We start from the raw sequence: 19,544 nt of genomic DNA, 5'->3' as shown, positions 1-19,544 counted from the left end.
CGGGAATTAATCAACCTAGGTCTCTTAATAGTCTCTAATCAGGGACTAAAGAATGCATTCATTATGGAAAAGACAGACTTTGGAATTAACCCAGTCTGTGCTGTGCTTATGAGTCATAATGAAATAAACCTTCTTGCAAACCTCTTGTCAGTAACAGAGAGATTATGGAATTACACTGTGCTGGACCTAGATTTTTTGTTTCGTGCAGTTTGTTCCAAAATGAAACATGGAAGAAAACAGAGCTCTACTGGTGAACTGCATGTCTCTGAGCTGTTTTTTTCCACTTCGTATTTATCTGAAACATGACTACCACCAAAACAAAACTGCATGGTTTTTTAGAGCATTTGTTCTGATATGCTGAATCATTACAGAAGTGTCTTAACAGCAACTTCCTTTTTAAATGAAATCATATTTCTAATACAGCAGACACCCAACTTTCAGTAGTAGCCAAGAAAACAATTCCACTCTGACAAGGTGCAATCAGGAGGAAATTTTATATAACACTGCAAGTAATAAATAAATTATGCATAGCAAGACTAAATTCAGAATAAGTATACTGTGAAACAAAATACATTAGAATAGTTGAAGAAAGAATTAATTACAGCGTTAGGGTATAAACAGTAATGCATCTCAGGCAGAAGCAAACAACAGAACTGAAGGAAGGATGATTGTGGGCTGAGTTTGTTCAAGAGAAACAACATTTACAGGTGGGAAGATGCATCTGATCTCAGAGGATAACAATTTAATTACTTGCAGAGAACCAGCACAAGCTTTATGCATGTTAAATCCCACCAAGAAGTAGGGCATTAGAGATACAGTTTGTACGTATGGCTTGAGGTCTGGGCAGAAGTGCATTTTGCTGAGTGAACAAGCTCCCTCTACATCTTCCTAATGTCCTAACTGCAATTCCACAGCCACTCAAGCAAAGGATGCTTTCATGAACAGCAAAATTAGAATAATTTCCTGAAATCTTGAAGTGGCAGCAATTCATAAATACATAAGACTCTAACTATGTGGAAATTTCCTAAGAAAGGTAATTTGCAAAACTATGCTAGGGAGGCATTACCCAGTCTTAAAGTAAGTAAACAGCACATCTGGTAAACTGAAAGTTGACAGCAGAAAACCTATGTATTAAATACATACTCTGTATTCATCTTGGCATCACAAATTAATTGACACCTACATTAATTACTGTTGTGAACTCTTAAGCTCTTCTGCACCACAACAAATTCCCTTGCACTTCCAGTATGTAACCAAACACAACACATAACCAGTTAACTTACCATTCTGACTACAAACTCAACCATAACTACATAACATTCTCTATAACACATTTACAGATACAATCTGTTATTCTGCATATAGGAAACTATGAAGCAGCAATCATATTTCTACATGTCATCTGAATTGAAAATAAAAGCATGGGCATCTCTTCTGGTTAAATGTAAAAGTGCAAAGGAGATGGCTGTGGAACCAGAGGGTGAATACATTTGGGTAATTTGGTATTAAGAAGGTCCCCAAAGTTTTAAGCATGTGAAGGAAGTGACGCTTCGTATTAACTGACACTTTACTTCTGATACGCAGCTTCATCCAAATCACACATCTCAACAAGAACAGAGCTGTCAGGCAGGTGGATGCGACTTTGCAAGGCATTACAGTAGATATATGAAGTTATGTTTAGGTGGAAGTCTACGTGTGATTGTTAGCCACACAGTTATGGCTGTTCATACTATTTAATGAAAGCTAGATGAGAAAAGACAGTTTGGGAGACATCTCGTAACAATCCTTTTTACTGGAAGGATTTACTGCATTGAATTCAATATTGTAAATTTAAAAATTATCACCTAGAAGTTTACGTATGGTAGAAAAATTTGTTCTTGGAGTATTTTTGATGAAGAAATACTTCTTTTCCACAAGTGCAAACTATAGACTGATGTAATATTTCTGAAGTTAGTTGTCATAATTTCCAGGATAAAGGACTTACCCGAACATAATGTATTTAAATGCAAAGCAAAAGTTCAAAGTGAACAATAGTTAGAAGTACCCCCCCCCCCAACTTTAGTTTGCTTTTGCTGTCTCAAAAGGGGTGAAGAACAGGTCTGAAACTTGGCATATCAGCTTAAAATTGCCTGTAATGGCTTGATCCAACCCACTGACCACCCATAAAGGAAATTATCCCAACCTCTTTCTACCAGCCCTAGCTGTTTATTTTCTTTTCTGCTGGCTCAGGCAGTGCTTGTCAAACTCTGCACTAAGCAAATTCAGCATACTAAATGCAGCACTAATCCTACACCCTCCATCAGTTCTGCTAAGTAAGAGGTGAGCTAGTCCACTGAAAGGTCAGATGAGAGCCAGGATTCACAGCCAGAAGCACAGAAGGGAGAAGGAAACTTCTTTCAACAGTGCGTGCTGTTTCTTTGATTCTAGCAATAACATGGATCTTTATCCTTAAGAAAATGAAGATACTAATACATTCTTATCTTCTTGGTAATCTCTATTTCTATCTCAATTTCTGTTATAGGTGATGGGGGGATGGACAGTTAGGAAGTCCTCCAAAGCAACCATCAAAGAATTCAAGTGTCAGATTATCGAACGGAAGTGTTGCAGTTTCACGGTCTACTCATACACTTTCAGAATAAACACCCATTAATTTGTGGGACAAAATGTTCTCTCTCTCCTGTGCAGCTTATGTAATTTACTGGGGAAGATATGAAAGTACATCCCTGGGACAATATGGCTGAGAGTCTCCAAAATTGTCCCTTTTTTTCCCCTCCCCCTTTACCCAAGACACAGCGACTAACTTCCCAAACCCATCAAAGATACTAGTCTATGTTGAAGAATACTGTTGCTTACTGAAGTTTATAGCATAAATTATACTTGTATTCTGCAGCCAAATCCTGCTTGAAACAATATTCCAATCTCATCAGGAAATCCTGGCAAGGCTTTCAATTTTTAAGCTGTCATCTCTGACAGAGTTTTGAGAATTACCTTAAAGCTTTCAGGGGAAAATACTCTGATAGAGAACTGCACATGAAAAACAGAAATAGATTAGTTCCCCTTTAAAGTCTGCAATATTTAATCAGAAAAGCTTTCACAGAAAATGAGCAATAACCTTAACTGGGGCACACAGCAGGAAACTAAAATGAATGTACGTTTTAAAAAGTGAACCAATTACCATTTGTGGAGAGGTCATGTTTCTGCTTTTCACATCAAGAGGACAAAGCTCTAAGTCAGTCTGAAATGAGCTTTATGAGTGTATTTTCAGTATAAAATGATTTTTAAGTACAAGTTTTATATGTTCTGGATATGGTAAGCTAATTCAAGGACAACTGAAGGTCTGAGCACAAGTCACAAAAGTTCTGTCACGATCTGCAAAAAGAAAGGCAGTGCATCCCAGAAGAATAGTAAAAGGAGTCTTGGTTTCCTTAGCTCCTTGCTTTCCTTTGTTTTGCCTTGACATAAAGAATGTCCTTGCACCTGCTGTGGCAACTTCATAAAAATAAAACCAAGAAAGAAGAGTAAATATTTAGCAGCATACATCAAATTTGACTATCATGAATTTAGACATCATTAACAAAATCCAAGACCAATTATACTTACTACAGCCATTTTTCTTTTTTTTTTGAGTTTTGTATTTCCGGGATCTGTTTTTTATAGTTAAGCTTAGAATATAACTTTGTATCCTCATCCCTAACATAAATCAAACAGCATGGATGTCCTTAAATATTCTAAAAGGCTCTTAGTGGATGCTAAATATTTTAGATAAAGAATCAGAGAAATGTAGATCTGGAAGGGATTTCAAAAGATCACCTAAGCCCATCTCTGCACAGAGGCAATACGAAATATACTATAGTCCATCCCTATGAGATGTTTCATAAACCTCTTCTTATATCTTCTATAATGGAAATCTAACAACTCCCATGGGAAGCATATTTTAGTGTATCACTACCCTTATAGCTGGAAAGCTTCTCTCATCTGTCTTTGCTATAAATATAGGTTACTTATGATGATATTAAGAGAAACTTCCCAATTATAATGATCATGAAGTACCTCCAAGACTATCTAGAGAAGCCACTACAATTTTCAAAGACATTCTGGTGTTTGATACATATACAATTATTTATTGTTTCACCTCATCTTCTTCTGATTCCCTCAGTTATAAAACTAAAATCAGAATTTCTTTACTGAGATTGAGTTTACCTTTAAATTCTTATATCAACACTTCATAGATGTAAAGCCAGTGTTGAACAGCTATCCTGGATTATGTGGTATATCTTCATATCAGTAGTTAAAAGTCCAGCACAAAAAAAGTATCACATCATTTATAACAAAAGTGGTCTTGCATTTTAAACTCAAGGACGGAGTTCTGTATTCTACTCCAATAGGAAGTTCTGACTTTGAACACATCAGAAAATCTCTGCCTCCTATTTCATCTTTAAAAGGACACTAATATTCCCATTAAAAGCTTTGTGAAGATACTATATGCAAAATATTTCAAATGCTAACATGAGGAGCACTGCTTGTTAACAGATCTACTAGATGATATAGAAACACGGCATGTCTCTACGCAAATCTGACAGGAAGCAAAGAACAAAAGAGCAAATAAGATACCAATTCTGCCAAACAGATATTTTTGGTATTGGCTTTTGACTTTATCTAAGTTGACTTCTGTTGGCTCATAGTATCTCAATTCTGTTCATACACAGCTCATGTCTTATGGTGAATTCAAAACAAAAATTGATTCATTTCAGTATCAGGTGAAGTACAAAAACCACAGATGTGATACACTGTGCAACTGTGTTAAAGCTACCATAAAGGTAAACTGCTCTATTTCAGGGCTTCCTGAAATCAGGGCATTTTGAATCCTGAATATCATTTATTTAGAGTGCTAATTTTAGAATAGTCCAGTTGAGATACAACAAAACTGACATACTGTTTCATGGTTTGTTCAATCATGCACAGAATGGGTAATGTTCTGCTCTCTCATGTTTCTACTTCAAACCAATTCTCATCTAAATTCATACTATATTTATATTTTTAAAGCATAAATCTGTCTTTTCAGCATTGTTGTAGCACAGACCGTATTTGCATCCAAAAGGCTTAGGGCAGCAAATGTCCTGGTTTGTGTATAAAATTGTTTTTCTACTACGGTAACAAATTTCTTGCTGCCATGGCATTCTTGCGATATTTTCCCCTTCATAGTTTTTAAAAAATAAATTTAAAAAATGCATGAAGATTTCAAATAGAATTAAAATTTCATCCTATAGTAACTATTTCACATTCTACCTTATTTCCCCCAATTAAAAAAATCTTTTGTTTTACAAATATTATTTTTATAGATACAATATTGTTTCAGGCTTGCAGTCACGAAAACAATTATACTGCTTGGCTACTGGAAAAACCCTGCCTTTTAGCCTTGTTATGCACCTGAGATGTGTGAAACTGTCTCAATTACAAATATATTACAGAAGACCTAGGGCCTGATCCTGCAACTGTTATAAGCATCCTACAACAGCCATTTGTCAGTGATAAGGAAGAACGAATATTGGAGGTGCAAGATTCTGCTGGATCAGGCCTTAAGTTTAAGTGCATTATATAACACATTATATGGTGACATCTCAAAACAAAATACCGTATTTTTAGGTAATGCAGAAGTAACACACACAATTTACATATAGTAATAATTTATTCTGAAATGTTCATTTTAGTCTCTGTTGAGACATCACCCATGTCTCATTAATAAAAGAGCAGCCATCTCACCTCAAATACCAGAATATACAACAAGTTACAGCATGGCAAAAAAATTCTACCTACTTTAAGATAAACTCTAATTCAGGTAAAATAATTTTGTTCAAGGTTTTACAGTTACACAGTTTTCCTTTTTTTTTTTTTTTTCCAGAGCACAAAGAAAGTGTAAATTGTTACACCATAACTATCTATGCACATTATGTGACCACAGAAATGTTAATCATTACTTCAGAAAATGAACCATCAGTTCCATTCATGCAGAAAAGCAGGCTGGGAAGGCTTGTTCAGCAGAAACCATATTACTGTGAATTTCACAGCCACATGATTAATTATTGGGTTAGATGGACTCACAAATACTAAAACTGAATATACTTTTTTGCATAAATAATACCAATTCTTCCCTGATGTAGTTTAGTCAGTCTGTAATCTAGAAATAATTGATAAAGCAACATGACTGTATCATCTCTATCTGCAATGTTCCATGATTTCAACGACAAGCCATATTTGAAGGATTATGGGATGGGATGCTAATTAAATATATGTTAAGCATACTGTACAAATATACTTGTGTTAGCAATTTTATTCCAAACTGTCCATCAGGTATTCCTCCAAAATATTACCAGTGAAGACAAAGTATACTATCAAATATGGCTTCCAGAACAAGGACCCTCTAACAAGAATCAAAACTATTTACAACAAATAAAAAAAACAAAAGAATCAATCCCCAATCTTTTAAAGTTTCATTTGAAACAAAATTTCTAAATAGCTGCTGTATATAATACATCAGTTTTATTTATTTTTTGTTGCACTTAAACAGAGGTTACCAGGTAAGAGCCAGAGTGACGTTTAGGACTCTGAGTTCCACTGGAGTCTGGATTTTCAGACTTGGAGTCGCGTTTCTTCGTGCTGTTATTTACCGGTGTTGGTATCTGTGATGGCCGAGCAGAACTATTGTCCACACTACTCTTCCTGCGGCTTGGATTGTAGTTGAAAGGAGTCACTCTTGCTGCAACAGCACCAATGGGGGAGCTATGTTTGCTTGAGCTACTGGAACTGAATGGTGTACGCTCACTTACAGTACTTTCATTATTTTCTGGGGCAGGAACAGGATTATTCTGCAGAGGCTTTGTTTCAGTGCCTTTCTTGTCTGGACTGTCTATCTGAAAGAAAGAGTTCAGACGGTTTTCTAAACCAATGGTACGAACAGGAACACCTCCATTCCCTGGGGTTTGTTTTTCTTGAATCTCTTTAGAATCTTTACCATTCACACCCCCTTTCTCTGAAACACTGTCAATAACAGGGGGAGTATTTCCAGTTGGTGACCTTCCAGATCGAGGATTGTTAATTGGGCAGTCCTCTATCCTCACCCACACGTCCTCTGTCTTAGAGACAGCTGGTGCCATCTGATAGATGAGAGTTTTGGAATCAGAACCATTTGCGGCACCCGAGGAAGAATGCTGAGGATCATTCATTATCTGAGGAATTTCGTTTTCTTTTATTTTTCTCCAAGTACCTTTTGCTGGTGCTTGGCTTTCTTTACTTTGCTTGGGTCCAGAAAGAGAACTTCCATGTTGCTTTTCATCTTCACTTTTCGCCTTTTCACTTGATTCTGAAGAAGCTGATAGAATTGATGAGGAACTTCCAGTTCTTCGCCAAGTGCTTACACGAGGAAGGGATGAGGAATGCTTACTGTGCTCACGCTTCCATGTTCCTGATCTGTTGATCAGCAATCTAGACGGACTCTCAGAATGAGAACGAGCTATATCATGACGTTTTGCTGGTCTCCCATCATATTCTACAGCAGGGCTGAGATTAGGGGGTAATTTTCGCCAACCACTAGTCTGGGCAGTTGAATGAGTGGATAAAGACATATCAGGAAGAGATGGACTTAAAACTGGGGTCTGTAGTTGGGACCTTGTGGGAGAATCCGGTCTGGAAGGAGACAGAGATTCAAATGAAGCTGACTCTTCTAATTTCCGTCTTAGAGTCGGGCTCGGAGCTTCTTTAATGAAAGTTGACTGACGAACGAGAACAGGTCTCTCAGATCTGTCAGATTCACTTCCACTAGATTTTGCGGATGACATTCTGGATAGTTCAGTCTTTTTGTTTGATCCACCACTGCTGAGAGCCTGGTTTAACCCTTTTGAAGCAGACTCACTTCGTGGAATACTACTGGTACTCTTGGGTAAGGCAGTTTGCTTTGTAAGGTTTTGCTGGCTCATCTGCCTGCCTGGTGATGTATATGACATTCTACCTGAACCTGAAGATTTAGTTGAAGCTGTGCTAGGAGATGAAGTCCTTGGCAACTGCGAGAGTTTGTTCGGAGGACTTATACCATTTCTTCCTGGGGAAATTGAGTTTCGGCCCGGAGATTGCAGAGGCCTACTTAATGGCTGCTGTTGAGGTCTAGAAGGAGTGGAGTCTCTAGATCCTGATCTAGAAGGTCCTTTACTTGATCCACTCTGGTTCAACCCTGATGGCTGCCTAGTTACAGGAGCTGGCTCAGGTTTCACTGATGACTTGACTCCTCTTGGAGAACTAGTCAAACTTTGGCCTTCACTGGGACTCTTGGAGTTTGTGGTTTTGAGTGGGGGACCTTTTTTGGAAACAGGACTAGTACTTGAAGAACTATTTCGAACTCCTGGAATATGGATCATTGTCCTACCACGTGAAATTGAAGGCACACTTGTCTGTTGTGGTTGCTTCAACTGGCTTGAAACTTCTGAATTGGAGCGAGTTTTTCCTGTAATTATACTTTTATACACTTTCTTCCCTCCTTTGATTCCCCTACTTTCAGATTCTACTTTTTTAGACTCCAGTGTACTCTTTTCTCCTGGCTTCAGAATTCTTGGACCTTTATTACTAGTGAAAGGTTTTTCTTCTTGGTCTGGGGTAAGATGAAATGGTGACCCTAGAGAAATACCAGATTTTAATGAAAGGATAGAATCAGAGTCTGATGAAGCTTGTCTAGATAGCGATGCAGCAGCCGCAGCTTGATGCAAGCTACTAACTATAGAATTTGCACCTTCTTGTATAGCTTTCCAATCAAAGTTCTCTGAATCAGGTGAGAAACCATGTTCTGAATCTGGCCTCTGTATCTCTCTCAAATCCAGTGTTAAATCTTCTGCTAATATACCACCTGTATTTCTGGAATTATTTTTCTCACTTTCACTCTTTATTCTTGAGGGTTTTTTCTTTTTAGGCATAGCAGAACTAATGCATTCCTGCAAAAGATCATCTTCTGAGTCAATACTAAGAGAACTCAGAGAGCTGTTTCTAGAGAAACATACAGGAGTATCTTCAACATGAAATGATTTAGGTGCATAACCAGAAGTCTGTGGTCTGTTTGGTTCCATCTGTGAATCAGTAGCCTCACCATGTTTTGCAGGTTCCCCTTCTTTGTTGTTATTGTTTTCTTGATCAATATCACTGAGGGAACTAAGAGATGAATTGCAAGAAAAACAAACAGGTGTGTTTTCAATAGCGAATTTCTGCATTTTCTCATCTGTAGCCGCTCCTCTGTCTGGAATATCTTTAGTTGACTGAGACAAAGTTTTAGGCTGGCTTCTGCCTGTTGGGTGTTTTTGACAAACTTGTGTCCTGTTACTTGATTGCTGATTTGAAGACTGTTCTGCATTAGTGCAGTCTTTAGTTTCTGTTTCTTTTGCTTCTTTTCCTTTTCTTAATTCTGCCTTCTCCCTTGAAAGGTCAACATCATCATCATCATCAAAGTCTAAAGAACTCAGGGAATCATTCCGTGAAAAACAATAGGGAGTTCCTTCAATAGGTGTGTAATGATGAGGGGAATCAAATGCAAAGCTTCCTCTCACACGCTCTTCATTATTTGGCAATTTGTCATTAAACTCTCTTGAATTATTTTTAAGACTCTGTTTCTTTGTGTCTCTGTTCTCTGGATAGCTTCTTTCATTATTAATATTGCTTTTAGGCTCTGTGGTTTTTCTTATACGTGCTCTGTATTCATTATTTTGGGGAACAGGCTTTACTGGTGATGTTGGCTTCTTTTTCTCACCTTCTGGTTGGTTTTTATTACTTAGAGATGAAGTTGCTTGTTGAATTTGATCCATTATCTTCTTCACTCTGAAAGGTTTGTGACTTTTTCCTTTTGGCATAGCTGAGTTAATGCACTCAGCCAGAATATCACCCTCTTCTGTTTTGTCATCATCCAGACCAGGGGGAGTCAGAGTTGAGCTTTTTGCTCTCTGAGAGTCGTCAGTGCTTCTACCTTCTGTAGGAATGGTGTCTCGCTTTTCAAATTCCCCTGACTCTGCTCCCGTACCCACACTGTCTACATTGGCCAACTCACTTGGGGGTGATTCTATTGTGAGATCACTCAGAGATGTAGCTGTTGAAAAATTTATTGGTGTACCCTCAACACAATATACCCGTGGCATATCATCTCCTGGTGTAAAACTCACATGCTTTTGGGATTGCAATCTGCTTTGTGAAGGCAAAAGTTTGTAAACTGGCAACTGGCTGGGCTTTCTGGCTACAGGAGGAGGTATTTTTGGAGCAGATGCTTGAGAAGGCTTTTTGGCTTTACGTGAAGACTTTGTTGGCATTGCAGAAATAATACATGCTTCCAATATTTCAATATCGTCATCATCAGAATCATCTAAAATGTCTTTTTCTGCTTCAGTAGGCTTCTCCGCTTTCTTGTCTTGCTTATCCTTTGTATCACCTGACTGTTCAGTTTCTGCTTCATTTCCATGTTCATTTTCATGAACCGGAGGCATTATTCTTAACTCTACATCTTTCTGTATAAACGGTTCATCAAGACTCAGAGCACTCAGACTAGAAGAGCAAGAAAACCCATCCGGTGTGCTTTCTGTGGCAAAATGTAACAGCGTATCAGCATCTGGCAGTACCTGAACTCTTTGAACAGCTGCATTTACAGCTGCCTGTCTAGGACCAGGATCTCTCTTTTCTCCACTAGGTACTTTACCTTTAGCTACATCTCTTTTTACTTGAACTGCTTGGGCAGGGGGTGGTGTTTTACTTCTGCTTGGAGGCATTGTTTGTCCAGGGCTGTCTGGAAGGTCACTGGGACTTATAATACCACTTACCATTCCACTGCAAGGCTCACTTTGAACCGAACTAGCAATTGAACGGCTTTCAAAACTATCCAGGGAACTTACAGAAGTACATCTGCTGAACATGAGCGGGGTTTCCTGCACATAATGTTCTGGTGGGCTTTTAGGAGTTTGTGCACCACTCTTTGAGGGAGATTTGGCACCTGAAGAAAATTCAACAGCTTTATGTCTAGAGGAATCAGAAGGAGACAAACTAGAAGTCTGAAGTCTACTGGATTTTGTTCTGATGTGTTGCGATGTTGATGTGATTTCACTTACTGCACCTTCTGTAGATAGAGCCCCACTGTTTTCCTTTAGTTCTGCTATCTGTAGTGTGTTGTTAGCATCTGTCACACGTGTGGATTGATCACGTCCTATTTCATCTTCAGCTGATGACAAAGATGACAAAGAGCTACACCTTGAAAAACATATTGGGGTATCTTCCACACAGTAAGTTTGTATAGTTTCCTGATTAATAGAGGGAGTTTTACAGGAGGCAGTCTTTTGCGCATGACCACCTCTGCTCTGTGCAGAATTTGGGTGAAGCTGATTCTGTCTCTTTGAAGCAGCTGAGGGGGCTGATGTGCTCCCACTGCTTGAGGAAATATGGTCAGTTTTAGTGCTTTGCACTGAAGAAGTCTTTGGAAAAGTAAAAGATGGCTTCTGAGAAGGAGGAACTTCTGTTGAGTATTTTAAACTATAATCAATAGGCTGATCAACATGATGTTCCTCTTCATTGTACTTTATACTATAATTAGTTGGCCTGTCTTCCTCTTCATGTTGTTCCTCCTCAGAATAACGTTCACTATAGTTGGTTGGCTTATCATCATCATAATCATCAATGTGGCACAAGGACTGGTTTACTTTCTGATTAATTCCAAGAGTTGAGCCTACTCTGTTCTGATCTGAACCACTGGATCCCCTTGATCTAAAGGAAGAAACGCACTCTTGCTGTCCAAAAGGTGACTGATATTTCATGTGTTTATCATCTCCACTTTCAGTGTACACCGGGTAGGTTACATTTTGGCTCCTTGACTGCCTTTGTTCATTTTGTTTCAGTTCATCATCTATTATATGCTTAGGCCTTGCCCATCTTTCATTCTGAGAGGGACTCTGCCTTCCAGAATTTAACTGTTCATCTGAGTATTTAAGGCTATAATTAATAGGAGTGTCTAGCTCTCCATCATTGTCATCCATATGATTTGCACTATGAATCTTATGTGCCAAGTCAGCTGGATATTGACCGTAACTACAAAATTTACTTTCATCATCTTCGGAGTAAGACTCAATGGAAGGTTTCATTTGGCCTCTTTTACCATAGCCATCAGTGCTGCTAACACTATTTAAACTATCATTTGAAGCTCTCTTGTATTCCATTTTTGTGTAAGGCACAGGACATGTCCTGTTTGAATTCTCAGATTTAGGAAAGTATGTATTGGAATGAGTATGGGCAGTGGCTGATCTCCTCGGGGCATTTCTGTCTTCTGTCAAACAGTGCATTTCAGAAGTGGAACCAGAACTTCTGTCTTCTTGGGGAATATGCATGCTTGTTACTTCTTCCATAACTTTGGCAATCTGAGCTGCAGCAGTAGAAATCTGCATTCCTATTCTCTTAGAGGAGTTCCCGGTATTCTCTGCAGCTGGATGATAGGTAGTTAAACCTACTGCTCGATCCCTATCAAGATTTCTGTCTTTCTCAGATCGAGAATTTTCTATGTTTCCTCTACTGGAAGAGGAAGAGCCAGGCAATACCGTAGTATTTAAATATGGTGAAAGTACAGTCATATTACCAGCATTAAAACTCTCTGATCTGCATATACCATCATCATGCCGACTGGAGTCCAAGACATACTCACTGTATATATTTTGCTTATGTCTCTGCTTATTACGGTGAGATGCTTTCGGGCTTAAGTTATCAATGTTGTCAAAAGTCTCTGATAAATGCTGAGCATCTAATTCTGCTTCCAGTGCCTTTTGTTTTCTGACATGAAGAGAAGGTAAGCTTGATCCTGGAGACATAATGTTGGCATCCTTATATTTTGCTGGCCTGTTTGCCATGAGGTTTCTTAGAGCTGCAGCGCTACCCATGGCTATCATTTTGTGTTTTGAGTGAATGAGATTTTTCAGCATGCTGACTGCTCCCATGTCCCAGAGTGCCTCCTGGTCCTTCGCATTTCGTGCAGAAAGATTCCACAGGGTCCCACATGCATTACTGACTATTGTCAAACTGTGTGACTTCAAGTGTTGTAACAAGGTTTGTAAGCAGCTGTTCTCTCGCAAGATTTGCCTGGTGTTGAGTAATGGAAAGCAAATACCAGTAAGTGGCATTTCAAAAGGATAAGAAACAAAGCAAAACACAAACCTATTATGCTAGAGGCAAGTTTTGCCCTTAGAAAAGATAATCATGAATTCTCCAGTGCAAATCTATCTCATATTTCCTCTAGCTTTCATCTGAATGCTAATCAAATCCTATTACAAATATAAATAGTTCGCTTTTAGTAGAATTCATCATTAACAAGCAGCAGGTATTAATCCACATATTCCTGTTACGTAAGTGAAATACTTGCCTTATCAAATGCATTAAAAAATAACTGTACTTAATTATTATACTTAATACATGCATACATATTAAGACTCAGTCACAGAAACTGTTTACTAAATACACATGTGGAACTGCTAAAGATTGTCATAAAAAGTACACCCACCTATGGTCCTCATTAGTAGCAATTAAGCTAGAAACATTTCTTAATATTCCTCCTCCACTTTCTATGATGGCTAAAGTGTTTGTTTGGCTCCGGTATGTCAGTGTGCCGACTAGAAATGCAAGAGCACCATCAACAGCACATATATCAGCTTTGTTCTCAGTACAGTGTGCTGACAAATTCCATAAGGCACTCAGAACACTTTTTAGGGTGGATTCCTAAGTAAATAACAAAATGACAGAATTAGAGAAGTTTTCAACTATTGATCACAAGCTCTCAGAAATACCTAAGTTAGCTTCAAGGAGTTACGTATGTTCCAATTTCTGCTTTCTGGGCTGATAAGTTAGATGCAGGCAGCAGTGCACACGTTAATACTTTTGTTCGCTTCTCTCCTTCCTTCAGCTATGGATTTGGTATTACTTGCCCCTAAGTTTTCAGAAATATGTGCTACAATATTCGTTAGCTGCCATAATGGTAAAAATGGCTTGAATACTAGCTGTCAGGAGACTCTGTGATGGAATCCAGACTCTGTCTGTATACCAAAAATATATGTAGAAAATTACAGAAGTGGTAGTTATCTATTCACTAACTCAAAAGAGGTTTTATTAAATTGCAAAATTATAAAAAAGGCTATTTCAACAGCACAGTTCATGAAACTGAAGAGCAAAAGCTGTCAACCCTCATAAATAAAAGTACAGAAATACTAATAGTTTTGAGATGTCATTGCTACATTGTGGGCTGCTGCTATGTTAACTCAAAGCAACTCTCTTCAAAGCAAGTTACCTAAACCACCCCAAATATTTGACCAACTGCTTTTATCAAAAAGGACAACAATATTTGTGTTTTGTGTAAAATAAATGCAATCTCTCCAAAATTTATCTCAATCATTTATACAGAATACCTTCTTAACTTCTAAAGCACATTCCATCAGTGCTTTCACACTTCCAACTTCTCTTAGAGTCTTTTTACTGTTTACATCTGCTCGCCAGGACAAGTTTCTCAACACACTCGCAATGACCTACAAATGTGAAAGAAAAATAATGTATCTCAACATAGCTACTTCTAGAGCAGGTTATCAGATTTCCTCCTGGATTTCTGGAATGCTGTGGATTCATTAACAGTGGTCATGTTCAGCTACTTAACTAAAATTTGCTGAAATGTGCTTTTCGTTGTGTTGCCTGCTAGACTGTTCTAACATTTCAGTATGAAGTTTGATCAAAAGTACTGTTTTTTCTGTGTGGGTACCTAAAACAAAGATTTGAAATCAAGTTCCCTGCTTTCCACACGTGTTGAAAAATCAGTCCAAAAAATCCAGATTTGTGCTTTACTCCGATGTCCGCACTACTTATGTAATCTCAGGAGAGATTTGTATCATCTTTTTCTCAGCCTTTCTGCTTGTAAAATAGAACAGTAAGACTTGCCTGTCTCTCAGATGGTATGATTACTTTGATTAATGTTTATAAAGCTCTTCAAAATCTTTTAAAAATACATTGTGTCTTTTACAATCAGAATAGTTTTCTATAGAAGATGAGTAGCCATTCAGCCTATGTCCTTGTCCTTGCTAGTAGCCAGACTGAGACAGGCTGTCACTACAGTGGACAGTATTAAACTCCATCCATTTATGGGCTGCAGTAAGCATGTATATCCCTCATGAAATCTGACAGAAAACTTTTACCCATCGATGTTCTCGTTGTCACAGAAGTGCATAAGCTTGTTAGATTATGTGATGAATGCTCCCCTGCTCACACCCGCAAGGGAGCAGAGGGAGGCAGTGGCAGATGGAAGAGCCCAGTAATCAATCCCCTGCCCTGGCTGCTCCCAGTCCCACCACAGGAGCCATCGGCCCATCAGGGGCCCATCTCAGCGCGCAGAGAGGAGCACAGGGGCCCAAAGGCGGGTGGGAACCCAAACTAAGGGCTCAGGGGAGGGGGCACCCTGTCCAGGCTCTTTCCAGGGCTCTCCCAGGAGACCCCCAGCCTCACGGCCCAGGCGTGACGCCCATCACGAAAAGTCGATGGGAACAGCTCTCCACCCCTTTTGGACTGAGGCAGGTCAGTCTAGAAATCCTGGCCTAGGGATGTGGGACACTTCCTGGGATCCAGGAGAAGAGCATTCTGGGACTGTAGAAGACTTATTATGGGATGGGAACCCAGAGGTTCCAAAGGCAGGAAAGAGAATGGATCTACATGATTTGGGGAGGCACAAGCATGGGAAAACACAGGGATAAGGGGACAGAAAGGCACAGTTGCATCTCAACAGTCAGCTGGTTGATATGCTTGTATCGCCGTGCCCTTTGCCTGATGAGCACAGTCTGTCCCATATTCTTATTAAACCCCATTTCTAACTTTTCCTGAGTGAGGGACTTCCTGCTCTGTGTGTGCGCACGTGTATGGGGGTCTACATGCTAGTGGCTGAAGACATACCATGGGTCAGAGGACCCATGTGTCTCTGACTTCCCTTCCAAGAATATTAAATGTACTTAATATCTGCCCTAATACCAAATCAGAGTTTACCCAGTAACTTGTGTTGTAATTCTAATTATTTTCTCAGTTGTAACTAGTTAGCTCCTCCTCTAGTGGAGAAAATTTTCTGCGAACAGTGTTTTAAGGGATAAAGTCAATTTTACTTAAAATTGCCGACTCAAACTGCAAGGAAAACAGGGTTTTCCCTTCCAAAAGCTGTTCCAGCTTGTTTACAGTATATATTAATTAGAATGGATTATAAGTTAATATTTAATAATTTTAAACAAGTTCCACACCAATGAAGAACAGTTCTGCACTCTCAACTCTCAGGATCACCCTATGCACTTCCTACAGACTTTATTTTCAGGCTGTTTTCTTTACACAGCAGGAGCCATCGGAGGAGACATTCAGGTGTCACACCATTTGCTCGTACTTAGAAAGCTTCTTCGGGTGGTGCTGGTGTCAAGAGTAGTTATGTATGACTTGTCAAATCACATGCAGATTCTCTTTTGAAATACAGGTTTCTCTATTATTCCCCTCTTATTTACTTGCTGCAATTGTAGGAGAAGCCACAACACTGTATTAATTCTCCAGGTAATACCAGTCCATTAACACCATCACTAGCAGACTAAATTAGAGAATCTAAGATCACTCAAACTCATCTTTAAAACTGGACTTCCACTAACAGATCAGTGTCATAAAAGTGAGTTTTATAGCCCATGTGTTATATGTGCTTTGGTAAAAAAAACAGAATATGACCCACAGATAAGCATTTTTACAAGAAGAAAGTTCTACTTCATAATTTGTGAAATGAGTACAGATACAAACTTTGCATCAAAGGGAGACAATACAACATGACAACAACAATAAAAACAACAACAAAAAAACCCAGCCTGGGATGAATGAAGCGTATTTCAAAGAGAAAGCCTAATTAAAAAAAGAGAAGGCTGGCTGTGGACAGCACACCAGAAACTTCATGAAGATGATAGAATCCAAGCATAAACATAACTGGTGGCGAGGCCAAATGAGTAGAATGAAGGTAAGTATTAGGAAAAGAAAGCAGAAATACAGTATTTTATTACAATGCAATGTAATTCAGGGGATGCAAAGTGATGGAAATGTCCAAACTAAAGAAATACTTCATCTCGAAAGGACATTACCTGCTGTAAGTCTTCACTTTCAGATTTCAATTGGGCTACAAGAGCTCTCATGCAGCCCTTCATAGAACATAATGTAGCCTGTAAGGAATCAGAAGAAAAAATAAAGTGGATAGTACTAAATAACAGGTTAGGTGGCTTGCTTCTGCACAATGTTTTGCTATTTTAAGCTAATCGTATCTGAAGTTCAATAAAAGCTTAGTCAAGAAAAGCTTAATAAAATATCTTGCCAACAATAAATATTTGGTCTACAGCTACTAAAAAGTTAAGCATAACTAAATTTCTATTCTGGACAATAGATAAGTGGTAAAATTGTGCTAATTTTCTTACTTTTTATAACAGGTCTAGGACTTGATCTCGAACTTTACTACCTTAGAAGCCTTCTTTACTATGTGCCAGACAAAAATCACCTGTGAGCTGGCAATGTGTTGTTACCTACTATCTACTGAGTCTCACAATCATATTTTTTTCTTTCAAATAAACACAGTATGCAAAATAATATGAATATTTAAGACTGGCACAAATATAACACTTCTGACATTTGAAGAATAACTTTCTAAGAATACAATAGCAATTGAAAAAGTGTAAGGCTTAAGTTGGAAATTGTGACAAAGCACAACTAAAAATTATTCAAAAACAAAGTATGTGTTAGAACTGTACTACTCATCTGCTGGGGAGCATATACATTTATATCTGAGTGTTTTAGTTTATGCTATAAACCCAGTAACTGCAGCCCTGTTGTGATTACTCATTGGATGATGTAAAGAGACAATATTTTGTGAAGCTATTCATTTGCAGCAAGGATTTATGCTTTACTCTTGGAACAAAACTTGGAACAAACCCCAAGTTATATGAAGCCTGTTATTTCCATTCACTCCTGAAACATCTTCCTTTAGAGCAGAAGATAAAAGTCTTCTCAGAACAAAATTATTTTAAGATCCATGGCTTGGCAAACTCTGGGGCAAGAAATCATTGAAACTTTCTATCTCTTGAAAGCAAAGTCCTTGTGGGAAATTAAGGAACCTATTTTCTCTTATACTAATTTGAAGTAGTGCCCATTATGAGCCAGATATGCTCCAGATATTTAAAAGCAAGCTCCAGCCTGAAGAGGTTTACAAAATTTCATCAGACAGTAATAGTATCGTTAAATAACCGGCAACTTTACAAAATTTGACTCAATTAACCGTTCTAGTTCAACATCCTCAGAAAAATCAGTCACTATCCGTAATCATTGGTTCGAAATCATTATGTGCTAATTTAATGCTCATTAAAAAATCAAGCCAATAGATAAAAACCTTACTTTCAGTGACAAATTAAAAGTGATTTAATTTGAGAGTTGATACTATACTTGCATGATAAAACATCCAGTTTGTGGTGCTGTCTATCAGGAAAAGGATGGGAAAGACAAGTATGTTGAACCTCTGTCTTGAGCTCAAACTCAATATCCTATCCTGGAGATTTTTGTCACCTGTCTTGAGAACTACAATTCAAACATAGCTATGAACTGAAATTACTGTATGTTTAAAATTTTACTCTTACCTTGTTTGCCACATCTCCAAAAGTCAAGTTTGTCAGAGCCATTCCAGCATACCTCCTTAAGGTAACGCTATAGTGATCATTTGTAAGTCCATACATTTCACAATCCACTTGCAACAGTTCAGCAATGGCCTGCAAACCTCCTTTAAAAACAAACAAGGCAATAAGTAGTATCTGTACTCTAATATCATGAGTACAATACACATATACCAAGGAGCAAATTGGATTTATATGTAGAGAACAAATTTCACATCTTAAAACCCAAAGGCTCAGAAAAGTAAATAAATTGTTAAATACTGACTCTGGATCTTGAATCCTGTGCTTAGTAGCAGCTACAAGGTATGATAGCACGACATCAAGATTTCAGGGGAAAATGGGAACAGGAAGAATTATGAGGAAGTAAGAAGCACACTCATCTTTTAATTCCACCCAGCCAAAATTATGTCTGACCAATGAACTCACACCAGTTACATAAAAGTCTATTTAGTAAATCTGAAAAATTACTGATTTAATTATTATCACTGAATGTTAGTTTCAGAGAAAAATACATAGAATATGTTAATTGATAATGAAATGTAGCAAATTAAGGAAAATTGCATGCACAGAATTAACTGAACACGGACTAAAAAAGTTCAGGCTGTCAAGACAGGAACCAACTCAGGACAAAAAACCCAACAAAACACCAATAAAAAACCTCCCACCCTGGAAAGTAGTCTCCATTGTAAGTCCAACACTTCTAAAATTGCAAATATTTGCATAATAATAATACTCTTCCAAAATTCACAATTCATGCCAGAAAAAAGAGTAACTGACATAGTAATTTATCTACTCGGAAATGGTCTGGTTAAT

General features: G+C 38.1%; 1 protein-coding gene across 4 annotated transcripts in view; it reads right to left on the bottom strand.

Moving 5' to 3' along the window:
- Window positions 1-470: 470 nt before the first annotated feature.
- APC (APC regulator of Wnt signaling pathway) overlaps window positions 471-19,544 on the bottom strand; it is a 113,337-nt gene continuing 94,263 nt past the window's right edge. For all 4 annotated transcript variants that reach the window (XM_075020999.1, XM_075020998.1, XM_075021001.1 and 1 more), the window contains 5 exons: window positions 18,699-18,838; window positions 17,163-17,240; window positions 14,442-14,558; window positions 13,544-13,758; window positions 471-13,125 (listed from right to left, as the gene is read on the bottom strand). In XM_075020999.1, the coding sequence (XP_074877100.1) occupies window positions 6,558-13,125; window positions 13,544-13,758; window positions 14,442-14,558; window positions 17,163-17,240; window positions 18,699-18,838 (7,118 nt within the window). In that variant the 3' untranslated portion in view covers window positions 471-6,557. The remainder of the gene's footprint in view (window positions 13,126-13,543; window positions 13,759-14,441; window positions 14,559-17,162; window positions 17,241-18,698; window positions 18,839-19,544) is intronic.

The sequence above is a fragment of the Buteo buteo genome, chromosome Z, assembly GCF_964188355.1.
Source record: "Buteo buteo chromosome Z, bButBut1.hap1.1, whole genome shotgun sequence".
Lineage (NCBI taxonomy): Eukaryota > Metazoa > Chordata > Aves > Accipitriformes > Accipitridae > Buteo > Buteo buteo.
Note: the sequence above shows the minus strand (reverse complement) of the source record. Positions and strands in the feature narration are given on the sequence as shown.